The 12833-nt window shown below is 60.9% G+C and overlaps 1 protein-coding gene across 16 annotated transcripts in view; it reads left to right on the top strand.

Annotated features, from left to right (window-relative positions):
- The first annotated feature begins 2833 nt into the window (after positions 1-2833).
- ADGRB2 (adhesion G protein-coupled receptor B2) overlaps positions 2834-12833 on the top strand; it is a 36390-nt gene continuing 26390 nt past the window's right edge. For 11 of the 16 annotated variants that reach the window (XM_027059818.2, XM_027059815.2, XM_027059813.2 and 8 more), the window contains exons 1-2: positions 2834-2972; positions 10044-10854. In XM_027059818.2, the coding sequence (XP_026915619.1) occupies positions 10059-10854 (796 nt within the window). In that variant the 5' untranslated portion in view covers positions 2834-2972; positions 10044-10058. Of the gene's footprint in view, positions 2973-3117; positions 3182-5547; positions 5702-9363; positions 9874-10043; positions 10855-12833 lie in introns of those variants that run through there. The other 5 variants (XM_053210568.1, XM_053210551.1, XM_027059816.2 and 2 more) reach the window with 4 other exon arrangements.

Below are 12833 nucleotides of genomic sequence, written 5' to 3'. Positions count from 1 at the left end.
CTGCCCTAGGCTCCCCAGAGGCCCCTCCTGGGGCTTAGACTTGTTCTTCCCACCCCCGCCTGGGCTGTCAGAGAAGTAATTTCTCTTCAACCAGCTGGATTTGAATATGGAAACGATTTGTAATTACTCCAAGTCCTCCCGGGCGGCATTATCACCAGAGTGAGTCTGGAAGGGCAGGGGCTCCTGGGAAAGGAGGTGGGGAAGCCCCGATGCCGGGAGGCACCTCCGGGAGAGCCTTCGGGAGGCTGGCCCTAATCTAGCCTGCTTCCGCACACCCCCTGGGAGGTCTGTTCTCTCCACCCAGCTCCCACAGCCCTTGCTGCCTTGCTGACCTCGCCACCCTGCGCCTTGAGCCCCCAGGTATGGGGTACCATCACTGTCAGTCTCTCCCTCAGTCTGAAAGACTTTCCACCCTGAAAGAACGGGGTTGAGAAGTCAGAGGGCTACCAAGGAACACGAAACAGACAAAATGCTGCTGTCTCTCCAGCCCCTCCCATTACCCTGTACCCAGCTGGATCCTGGGTGGGGGGGAAAGGGAGGGCCTCAGGGATCCAGCTGCCTTACATCTGCAAGAGACCTGCCTGTGTTTCTTTGGGCTCTGGGTCTCTAGTATGCTAATTCAGTGAATATCCATAAAGAGGGAGGCAGGCTCCCTGTGGGAGTGGAAGGGGCTGGAGCCCTGGAGTACAGGGTCCTGGGAGCTTCTGAGGACCTGTCCTTATACCTTTGTGCATACCTCATATCCGACCACTCACTCACTCTCTCCACCTTTGCCCACCTCCTTAAGGCATCCACTTTGGCCACGCCATTGCCCTTCGAAATGCCCCACGTAGGGAGACCTGGGATCTCCCGCTGCCCTTGGGGTGGCTCTTGACACGCTCTGTAGATGGCAAGTTCTGCCTGGCTTGGCTTTCACAGTAGCGGCTGAGTCTCCAAACCCAGAGACCTGGGGTGTTTGAGAGTGCCCGGCAAGAACCCAGGAGCCCTGCCTGCCAGTGCTAAGTGTAAGGCATAGGCCTCCCTGGGCTCCCGCTGGGAAAGGAAAGGTGCCAGCCTCCTCCCTGTCTCACATAGCCTCATAAATTCCCTTAAGGTGACGGGTGAGATTCCTTCATCGCCCCTTATTACCTCCTTCCATTAAAGTCGATAATCTCTCACAATCACTCACAACAAATGTCATCGAGACTGCTGGAGGGGGGAGAGAGAGAGAGACGGAGGGAGAGATCAGGGGCTTTTCTCTCTGCCTCTTCCTGGCAGGACGTTCCTGGGGGGACGAGGCGTCTTCTTGTCCTAGTCCTCAGGGTGACACAACTCAAGGGGCTTCAGTGGAGAGGTGGGGTTGGGGTTGGGGTTGGACGGACTGGGGACTTCCTTGCCTCCCAGGCTCAGCCCCCTCCTGGCCAGGGCACCTTTAAAAAGTAGGGTTCCTGAAACCATCCAAATGCTCCCTGCAAAGCTGCCCCCTGCTGGCTCCTCCTCTGACCAGAGCCATCTGATTAACCTACTTGTCTCTGGCCGAAGTGGCGTGTCCCCGGTCTGCCCACCTTCTTGGTGGCAACATGCCCAGGCCACAAAACCACCAGACCAGGGCCCTGAGCCATGGGCATCTCCCTGGGAACCACCTTCACCATGTGGGCTCTGGCCCCACCCAACTGCACAGTGCCAGGATGGGGAGGGGGCAGGTCTGTACATTCCGGCTGCTTCTACACAAACAGATGCAACATGGGGGCGCCCCTGGCACAGGAAAAGGCACTTGTGGGAATAGACAGGCGCTCAGGAAAACATGTAACACACTGCACACGTGTAGCATCCCCGTGCCTAGGGACATGCAACATTGCAGTTCACACTAGAGTATGCACCAAACATGCCACACTGCAGCGTACATGTGTGGCTCCTACATACAGGTGACCCACGGCACTCAGCACATATGTGGCACTTATAAGCTTGCACACATACAGCATCTCTACACACAGGAACAAGCAACATGCATTCAAGACCTGAACACATGTTAACACGCTGTGTGTGTGTGTAGCAACTGCATGCACGGAGCCAGGCAACATTGCAGTGCACACGTAGGGCACCTGTGTGCATAAGCATATGCAAAGTTCAGCGCACAGGAGTGGCACCTGCATGCACAGGGATATGCGATTTGCAATGCATACGGGGGAGGGTGGGGCAAATGTTTCAGCCCCCAGGGCCCCAGAGACCCCGGCTGCGAGAGCTGCCTCCGGCCGGGGGATCTCTGGAGGGGCGTCGCGGATCGCCGCATCCTGCGGTCCAGGAGGCCGCGGGCGGGGCGGGGGCTTACCCGGGGCTTCTCCCGCGCCGGCGCCTGGGGCCCAGGGCGGGGAGGAGGAGGGTGCGCTCGGCTCGGCTGGCGCTGCTCCCCCTTTAACAGGAGGCGGCGCGCGTCGCCCCCGCCCCCCGCCCCTTCTCCCGCGGCTCCTCGCGCCCGGCCTGGCGCGCGCCCCCTCCCGGGCCCAGCCCGCGCAGGCGCCGCGTCCCGCCTCGGCCGTCACTCGGCCCGGCGCGCTCTGCGGGCAGCGGCCGGAACGGCCGGAGGAACCGGGTTCGGCGGCGGCGGCGGCAGTGGCAGTGACGGCGGCGGCGGCGCTCTGAGACCGAGGATGCGGCGCCGGCTTTTGGAGCCCGGGGCTGCGGCCGCCACCCGCGAATAGGAGGCGGCGCGCGGCGCGGGCGGTGCTCGGGGCGGGGGAGCGGGGGGGGGGGGGCGGCGCGGCGAGGAGGCGGCGGCAGGAGCCCGCGCCCGGCCCGGCGCCCGCCCGCCCCGCGCTGCTCCGCGGCGCCTTTTCTGCACCCGCGGCTCCGCGGAGCGGGAGCCTCGGCCCTCCGCGCCGCTGCCGCGAGCTGCCCCGCGCCCGGCCAGGCCCCCGCCTTAGGGATGGCAAACTTGCGCCCCGTGGCTGCCTCCGCCAGCGCCGGCCCCCGCTCCTGCTGCTGACGGCGCCCAGGTGAGTGTTCGGTCCCAGACCCTGACCCGGCCCCGCACCGAGAACCTCCCGGCGCGGTCCCGAGTTTCCGCACCGGTCCGGACTCGGGGCGCTCCCCTAGCTCATCTCGGTCGAATCTTCCCCCTCCCGAACTGTGTTCGTTCAGCATCTACCCATTCCTGTCTCTTTGGGAACTTCGAAGCCTGGGGCCGAGGCCCCCTTCATCGCTGGTGAGTCCCTTTTCCACCCCCATCCCCTTCCCCATTTCTGCTAAAGCCCTCCCCCACAATCCTGACCCAGACCTTACCCCCATTGCTGTCTCGAGTCTCTCCGTATCTTAGCCTGGATCCTGGCAGTGCGCCCCCCACCTTGATTAGAGCCCCTTTCTCCAACCTGCAGCTCGACTGTGTCTTCCACCTTAATCCACCCCCCCCCCCACCTCGGCTGGATGCCGGACCCTGCTCCTCCACTCACTTCATTTCTGCCCAGAGTCCTACCCGTCCCTATCCCTGTCTGCCCACAGTTACTGCCTTTCCCCGCGCCAGTACCCCGACCATGCTTCCCTTCTTATTTCTGTCCCGATTGCCTCCTCCCCCATATCTGCCCGGAGTCTCTCTATCCCTCGCCAATCTCTGCTGCAAGTCTCCTCCCCCTCACCCAGGACTTGGGGCCGTGTCCCCCGTGTCTGATCTGAGCCCCCTCCTCTCTGGCCGGGATCTCGGCTGGCCCTGCATCCCTGACTCCCGTGTCCATCTTTGGTCAGAGTCTGTCCATCCCCCATCCCTCTCTTCCCACCCTTGGGGCATAGAGCCGGGCACCACACGCACCCTCCTGCAGCCCTGGGGGCTGGCGTGTTGGGGCGGCGGCGGGGGGGGGGGGGGGCGGGTTGTAGGTTGTGAAGTTGGCGGCCACTCCCGCAGTCAGCTCGGTCCGAGGGAAGTCCTCTGCGCCGCGGCGGGTGCAGAGCGGGCGAAGGGTCTGGTGCCCGCGGGGGGAGGGGCTCCCGGGCCAGAGATACTGCCCGCCTGCCCGCCTCGCCAGCTGCCGGCCGGGCCCCTGGGCGTCCTCTGGCGCCCCCTGCCCGCAGCCCTGGACCCGCCGCTCCTTTTCCTCCCGCGGGTAACCCCAGGTTTCCGCAGCCGGAGCAGCAGCGGTGGCTGCGGGACTGGCAGTGGGAAGTCCCTGGGGAAGAGGAGGTTGGCGGGCGAGGCCGGGTGCCCCCTCGTGCTAGCCTTGCGGGAACAGTCCTGGTTGTCAGGCCATATGCTCTGGGGGTGGGGTGGGGTGGGGTAGGGTGGGGTGGGGTGGAGGGCTCATCCCAGCGGTAATTCCGGAGCCCTTTGATCTATCAGGGACAGACTAGGAAGACTAGCCCCTGGATTTGAGATGGTCTGGATGGGTTTGTTTGGGCTAGGGCGGGTGTCCCCAGAGAGCCTCTGTGTACCCCATGGCAGTCTCCACTAGGTGAAGGGTGGGGGCAAAGGTGGGCTTGGTCTACTTTGGGCATGGTGTAGACGTGGGGGAGAGTCCACCTGGCCCTGGGGCAGAACAGGCACCTGGGGAGTGTCTCCCTCGCTGCCACAGGGGTCAGTATGGATTCTGTACTGGGTATGCCCTGATGGTGGTGGTGGTGAGGCTTGAGGGAGGGTCTTCCCTGGACCAAGATTGACAGATTTTCTCTTCTCTTCTCTTCTCTTCTCTTCTCTTCTCTTCTCTTCTCTTCTCTTCTCTTCTCTTCTCTTCTCTTCTCTTCTCTTCCCTCCCCTCCCCTCCCCTCCCCTCCCCTCCCCTCTCTTCCCCTTCTCTCTTCTCTTCTCTTCTCTTCTCTTCTCTTCTCTTCTCTTCTCCCTTCCCCCATCACTCTTCAGAAAGGGATAGGTCTCGCCTGGGGTGGCTGTGTGTGGTAGGCATTCCTGTGTCCCCAAATAAGGTTCCAGCTGGTCTCTGCCTTCTTCTCTCCCTCCCAACCCCCAGGTAATGGAGCTGAGTAAGTAGTTAGTAACTCAGCTTTTGGTCAGATGACCTGGGTTCAAAAGATGTATGACCTGGGCAGGCTACATAACCCTTCTGAGCCTCAGTTGGCCCTCTATAAAATGGGTCAGTGATAAATGCCTCATATAGTTTCTGGGAGAATGAAATTAGATTGCATAGAGTGTCCGGCATCTAGTGGTGCTCAACAATGATTGGCTTATTGGGCGTTCGTCTTCAAGGCCAAGGTCAGGCCCCTTGCCACTCTACTATTCCCAGAGGAGAAGTGCAGAACGGGTTCTAGTGACTTCACTCTATCCCCCAGGATAATAAAGCCAGAAAACACCTTTAGCTCCCCAGAGTGGGTCCAGGGAGCCTGTGACTATCAGTCTCTTCCCTCCCTCACCCATCTTTCACCATCCCACTGGACGGCTCTGGGATCAGCTCTGGCCAGAGGGGCATCAGTGAAAGCCGGGCCAAGGTCTCTGAGGTCCTGGCTCCAGTGTGGAGACTGGGGAGGTAGGAAAAATGCAGGGAAGAAACCCAGGTCAAGGTCCCCAAAGGCAGGCTTGCCTAATGGGGGGGAGGGCACGTGGGAAATCAGCCACAGAGGAGAACATGGTGCACAGAGGAGCCTCTTACCTCTCCCCAGGAGGTCAGACGCCATCGGGAACTTTCCAGGACAGTTAGTGCTTCAGATTAGAGTTAGGGGGCGACCCAGGCTCAGGGCCCAAGAGTTTGAAGAAACCTGGCTTTGGCGTGAGTGGCTTGGTGAAGGGCAGGTAAGAGGGAGAGAAGAGAGAGGGCTTGAATCCACGGCGTTCTGCTGGGCCGGAAGCCTCTGGGCAGTGTGGCTGGGCCTGGGTCCCACCGGGGAGTGGCAGCCTCTCAGCCTCCAGTCTGCCCGGGTAGCCCTGACATTGGGGAACAAAAGCTTTCGGTTCCTGTAGCAACGGCGGCTCCAGCTGCTGCAAAGTTCCGGGGAGGCGGGCGGAGGGCGGCTGAGTCACCGCCCCCTCCCCCGCCGCCCTCGAGGCACCGCCCCCACCCCCCACCCCGGTCTCCCTTCTCTTGGTGGGCGGAAGGCCCCCTCCCCAGACCGAAAGGCCCTTGAGAAAGAGGAGGAGTGGCCGGCTCCGCCAGGTGGAGAAGGCGGGGCCGCACTGGGGTGGGGGGGGGACCCCCCTCCCCTCGGTCCTGCCCGCCAGCTCCAGAGGCTGGATGGAAATGTGCGCCCTCCTGGGTACCAGAGCTCCGGGAGAGGGGTCCTTGGGGACCCTGCCAGCCGGCCAGTGCAGGGGCAGGGGACCCGAAGGCCCCGAGTGGGGGGTCCCCGCCCGCGTGTCGGCCTGGGCTCGGCCCGGCAGCGAGCGCCCGGGAGGCGGAGGGTGAGTGACGGGCGGGCGAATTGGAGCTGCCAGGTGGATAAACGCGACCGACGTGCGCACTGCTGCGCCCCCTCCCCCACCCGCCGCCCCTCCCCCGACCGCGGCCCTGGGCTCCGAGCGCCCGGTCACCCAGCGCCGCGCTGCTCCCAGCCGGCAGGGCGCAAGGGGGTCGATCCCCGGGATCCCCGAGACCCAGGCCTTGCCCTGAGGTGCCCCCCGCCCCCCTCCCCCTCAGCCCCAGTCTTTTCCCTTACAGCTGCTGCGAAAGCCTCCTATTCCCTCATTAGTGCAGAAGGGAAGCCCGAGGCTGAGCAGGCCTGCGGGGTCTGGGAGGAAGGGGGTCTCAGTGTGCTAGGACACAGGGTGGGTGGCATTCTCAAGTTTGCTGGCGGGCGGCAGGCATGCGGTGGAGGTAGCTGGAGGAGGGGGTCCCTAAGACTGAGATTATGCCAATGGGCAACTCACCCATCTCAGCCCAGTGAGGTCCTGAGGGAGGAGGCTTTTAGATTATCCTCTCCATTAACCTCCTGACGCAGGAAGTTCTTCCTCAGAGCTGAGCTCCATACCTATCGTCTCTAGCTCTTGTGTGTGTATGTGATCTTGCTGTTTGGGTTTGGAGATGGCCAAGCCATTCACATGGCTCAACCCAAAGGGCCTTCCCAGAGATAGCGGTGGAGCTCAGCAGGAAAGCCGGGAGAGTTTGTGAGGTTCCGTGGGAGGGGGGAAGGGAAGGTGTGCATACCCTGTCTGTGCCAGGCTCTGTGCTGGGAACTCACTGGGACGCTGAACAAGAAAGTGTGTGTAATCCTGGGGGCAGGGATCATGGTCTCCATTCCACAGAGCGGGGAACTTGCCTCCGTTCAGGGAGGTTGAACATGGCTAATAACCGCTTCGGCTGCCTGGGAGGCAAGGATCCTTCCAGGTCCCCTCCCACGAGAGGGTCTCTCTGACTTGGAATTGGGCTTTTTGCCTTATTTTGTGGATGTGGAGTGAGATTTAAAAAGGGCCCCCAAAGGTCTTATGTCATAGCAGGAACCACGAGGGTAATACATACCCAGGGTGAAATTCCCAAGTTGGTGTGAAGGGGCTGTCTGGAGGAGGGGGCTTGGTCAGGGTTTAGAGGCGGCTCAATTCTGGAGAAGCCAGGCTGTGGCTCTGAGGATGTGGACCTAGTGCTTCTTGATGGATTGGTGCTATGGAGGAGGGAGGAGCTGGGGCCCAGGAGGTGGGGTTGGGGGGGGTGGTCTGAGCCCCCAGCTTCAGGAGCACACAAAGGAGGGAACAGCAAGTCAGACCCCACCTGCCACTTAGCTGTCATATGCTAAGCCTCAAAGAACCAAATGCCTGTGTATATTCACACTAGAGAGGATATTTCCATCTCTCTCCATGTGTACGAGTGTCTGGCTCTTTTATACCTTGTACACGTGAGTGCCTGTACCCTAGTGTGCACGTGAATTCACTCATCTGTGGCTTCACTGATCTGTGTGCGTGCTGAATGCCTGTGAACACCTGTCTATACATGCATCTGTGCATACATGCTTTTGTGTGCACGTCGCATGGCACAGCAATGTTCAAGCCTGTGTGTGTGTGTGTGTGTGTGTGTGTGTGTGTGTGTGTGTGTTCCTCACCTTGCTCTAAGTGGGGGAGGCGAGGCCAGTTATAATGAGCCCCCACCTCCCCTCTGCTGAGCTACAGCTATGGCCTGAATTTTGCAGCCTGCTTAAAAATAATTGGGGGCAGCGGGGGGATTGGATGTCAGTCATCATCAGCCACTGGCTTCGCTGGTGCCGCAGCAGGCTGGGCGGGCTGAACAGTTTAGGACAGGCATGATGTGGGGGCGGGGGAGGCCAGGGGTCTTGTGTCCCTTTTGCAGTTCTGGCAGGAGCAGTGGAGACACAGCCTGTTCTGACTTTTGTTGGATAACTCCAGGCGGGTCTTTGGGGGAGGGTGGGGCCGCTCCTCCCCAATAAATGAGCCTGCCTGGAGCTTGAGCCCCCACCCCTCCTTCCCCCTATGGCTGGGGAGGGGCAAGTGCGGGATCTGGGGGAGTGAGGAGTTCCATGGTTGCTGCACAGAGGCTGGAATTCTGGGGTTCTAATTCCTGCTCTCTCACCACCCCCACCTCCAACCACTATTGAGGCTCCTAAAAAGCTAAGGGGAAATCTGTGCTTGGGGAGCAGCTACGTCTTGGGAAAATCTAGCCACACCTGTGAGTTATCCTATGTTTGTGATTCAGTTCCCAGAGCCAATGGCTTCTCCATTGGACGTGCAGCCTGAGCAAGGAAGGGGACAGAGCAAGAGGCTATTGGTGGATGAGAGGGAACCCCAGGCTGGGGCCTCAGGTCCCGGGCTCCAGTCCCAGCTGGACCACTCTGTGTGATCTTGAGCAGGTTGCCTCCCTTCTTGGAGCCTCATCCTTTGTCCTTTAATGTGGAGCAACCAGGCTCTAGGGGCCCATCCAGTGCTGTGAGCTATGCTGCCGGCATGGAGGAGGGAGGCAGCATGGATCACTTAGGGGGCAGGGCCGGGAGCAGGGTTGAGCCAGCCCAGGTGCCAGGCTCTGGTTTCCGGACAGCGCTGTGGACAGGCTGTGGGCAGTGTGGACAGGCTGTGGGCAGTGGCTCTGTCCTGGCTTGGTGGGTGGGAAGGCACCTGCAGGTGCCCTGCCCGCCAGCTTCTGTCCACTCGGCCCTGACCGTCCTGAGTGTCTGTCGGGGCATGGCCTGGGTCCTGGTTGCCTGCCCACGCATGGAGAGTACATTCATACCTGCTGAATTTTGCAGCCTTCTGGGAGTTTGGTTTAGTGTATGTAGTGCTTTGCGGGGAGGGAGAAATCAGTGAACTCTGGTCTCCACTCCTGAGATGAGTGAGATAGCCCTGGGGAGACAGCAGGGAATAGAGGTGACGATTGGGGGGCATGGGCTTTCAGGAAAGGGCTGTGGGAGCTGAGAGCCGGGCGATGGCTTTGTGGCCTCCAGAGGTGGGGGGGGGGGGCCAGGTAGCAGACCCTGAGCCAGGCCTTGGAGGATAACCCATGGCAGGAAGGGAAAAGGGGTTAAGGGGAATACTGCACCCATTTTGCAGATACCTCTCCCCTTGTTTCCACCAGGAAATCCACAGCAGTGATACTCATGACGCTCATACTTGTGATGCCCTCCATGGGCATGGCTTGGGTTGTGCGCAGTCCCTGGCACCCCAGTGGTAACTCCTCCCCTTTCTCTCCCACTCAGCAAAGCAAGTGAGTGAGAACGACATTGTTCTGGGAATAACCTTGAATTGCTCTGATTTATAAAAAAGCAAATCGTTGTCAAACACTGCTCCTTTGACAATTACCGCTGGATTATGCGTGACATGGCTCACAACTGATCACGATACGCTGCGACTGAGAGCAACAGTTCTGGAGAATTTAAGTTGGGTGGTGGGGATGAGGCGAGATCCAAGTGTCAGGCCAAGATGCCGGTGGCTGATGAGATTGACTGAGGAATCAGGATAACAGAGGCAACAACTGATGTTTCTTAAGGGCTTACAGACTTCCAGACACTCTCCCACGTGCCTTCATTTTACAGGTAAGGCGACTGAGGCTCCGAGAAGTCACGTCCCTTGTCTAAGATCACACAGGTGGACTTGGGCGACTCCAGAGCCTTAACCGCCAGGCCCTCTCCTGCAGCTTGCCACAGGAGACTCAGAGCCCACGCTGGCAGCTCCTGGGGCTGCTGACCACTGTCTCTCTCCACAGGGCAAGGGACATAGGATGACCCCAGCCTGTCCCCTCTTACTATCTGTGATTCTGTCCCTGCGCCTGGCCGCTGCCTTCGACCCTGCCCCCAGCGCCTGCTCCGCCCTGGCCTCGGGCGTGCTCTACGGGGCCTTCTCACTGCAGGACCTCTTTCCTACCATCGCCTCAGGCTGCTCCTGGACCCTGGAGAACCCTGACCCCACCAAGTACTCCCTCTACCTGCGCTTCAACCGCCAGGAGCAGGTGTGCGCCCACTTTGCCCCCCGTCTGCTGCCCCTGGACCACTACCTGGTCAACTTTACCTGCCTGCGGCCTAGCCAAGAGGAAGCCGTGGCCCAGGCGGAGGCAGAGGCGGGGCGGCCAGAAGAGGAGGAGGAGGCAGCGGGGCTGGAACTGTGTGGCGGCTCGGGCCCCTTTACCTTCCTGCACTTCGACAAGAACTTCGTGCAGCTGTGCCTGTCGGCAGAGCCCTCGGAGGCCCCGCGCCTGCTGGCGCCCGCTGCCCTGGCCTTCCGCTTCGTCGAGGTCTTGCTCATCAACAACAACAACTCCAGCCAGTTCACCTGTGGCGTGCTGTGCCGCTGGAGTGAGGAGTGTGGCCGCACTGCTGGCAGGGCCTGTGGCTTCGCCCAGCCAGGCTGCAGCTGCCCCGGGGAGGCGGGGGCTGGTTCGGCCACCACCGTGCCTCCGGGCCCGCCTGCTGCCCACACCCTGTCCAATGCCCTGGTGCCTGGGGGCCCGGCCCCACCTGCTGAGGCCGATTTGCATTCAGGGAGCAGCAATGACCTGTTCACAACCGAGATGAGATATGGTGAGTCAGAGCAGGGCCCCGGTGGGGTGGGCATGCCCAGGGCTGAGGGTACGCTCTGGTCCCCGTCTTGGCAGATCCTCAGGCCATTTGCGTAGTTCTTCGCCCCTGTCCCCTCTGTGTCCAGCCTTCTCCGGGTGCTGGGGTCTCCGAAATGGATTGGGGTTAGACCCCACTAACCCCAAACTCTTGTTTGTAGTCTGGGTAGGTGAATGGGGGGCAGAGATGAGACAATGCAGTGTGGTGAACCCAGGGAGAGGACCCTCCCACTAGGCAATCAAGGAAGGCTTCCTGAAGGAAGTGATACAGGCGCAAGCAGAGATCTGAAGGACACGTGGAAGCCAGCCAAGCCAAAGAAGTGGTGAGGGCGCTCCGGGCAGAGGGAGCAGTGCGTGCCAAGTCGACAAGTTTGCCTGGAGGCTGGAGAGTAGGCAGGGAGCAGGGACATGTTCCTGCCCACACGGGTCGGCGCTTTTTGGCAGTGGCCCCAGGGTCAGGGCAGAGGGAGGTGCAGAAGAATGTGCCTGGGTGAAGAGGACTGGGCTTCGAGGCTGCCTTGGAGGGCTGGGCTGGCTCCGCTCCCAGCATCCCCTGTCTCCCCCTCTGGGCCCATGTCTTCTGGGACCGAGGCTGTCACAGCTGCTAGAGCTTCCTGCTGACTGGGCAAAAGCTCTGCGAGCCCTTGAGCCCTGCCTGCTCCCGCTCCCACCCCGGCTCCCTCACCACAGCCACTTTCTGCCGACCCTCCTTCCTGCAGCTACAAAGCCCCCAGGCCCTCATCTGGATCCTGTGTGCCCGCCGAACAGTGCCGGGCCAGTGACTGGCCAGGGGGTGGGGGTGGGAGGGAGGCAGAGCTGGGATCTGGTCCCCAGCTCTGGGACTAAAAGGGAGTTCCCCTCCCTCTCCTGGCCTCAGTTTCCCCATTTGGGATAACAGGTGCTGGCCTCCCATCATGAGGATGTCACGCAGGGATGGAAGTCAGAAGAGCCATGGAGATCGGCCTGAGAGGATTTACAGGGACACAGGGGGTCTTGTGTGAGGGCTGCTAGGAGTATTGGAGGAGTATGATCTGTCCCCACCCCTGCTTTGAAGGCCAGTGCTTGGGAGTTGAGCACTGCCGTTGACTATTATCACCTTGAGTGGATCCCATCTTTTTGGCGTCAGTTTCTTCATCTGTAAAATGGGGAGATATCTCTGAGTTAATTAGAGGGCCAGTTATCATGACAGTGGCCTCTCCCAATGCAGTGGGGAGGCACTTCTCAACCTCCCCTGTGAGACATCTGGCACCGTGCCTTTCCGTGGCAAGTGCCCAGTGGCCTTGCTCTGGCCTCTCCCCCTGGCCAGCTTGGCCTCTAACATCGGTCGATGAAGCCGTCCGAGTGACAGCCAGGCCGTGGGCAGGTTACAGGCCCTGGAGGTTGGCCTGGGATTTAGTGCCTGCAGGAAGAAATTGAATTTCGCTTCTTTGTCGAACATTGGCGGAGAGTGCCAGGCGTATATCAGGAGGTTTATGACTCTTCCTGCCTGGCGGCCACTGCCCGTCACTCTGTGGGGGCCTCCCCCATCGCGCTCAGCAGAGGGCAGGCTCTTTTGTCTGGCTTTCCCTGCGGTCCATTGGCCCAGTGGTCTCCAGTGGACGGAGCAAGGCTCTGCCCTCATGGGCGGGCACCATCTGGGCAGGCTGCCATGTGGAGCACAGAGCCAGGAGCAGCCAGCTGGGCTTGGTGAAGCCGGAAACAGGAGTTGGTTGGTAGTCGGAGTGACTTTGGGGGTCAGAGAGGGCTGGTGATGGGAAGGCCACCATTGTCCCCATCATCACAGCCTCTGCTGGGGGCCTCTGGGACTGAGCATGGGTGGAGATTGGGTGCTGACTGTCCCTGGGCATGAGGCCTAGTATTATCTCTGAGCTGGGAGTCCCAGGCTCCCAGGTGTTCCACACCTGACCTCTGCTCATGCTCCTTGCTTGGCATGTTTTCAGGCTG

Source organism: Acinonyx jubatus, chromosome C1 (genome assembly GCF_027475565.1).
Source record: "Acinonyx jubatus isolate Ajub_Pintada_27869175 chromosome C1, VMU_Ajub_asm_v1.0, whole genome shotgun sequence".
Lineage (NCBI taxonomy): Eukaryota > Metazoa > Chordata > Mammalia > Carnivora > Felidae > Acinonyx > Acinonyx jubatus.
The sequence above is the reverse complement of the archived record's forward strand: the minus strand, read 5'-3'. Positions and strand labels throughout refer to the sequence as shown.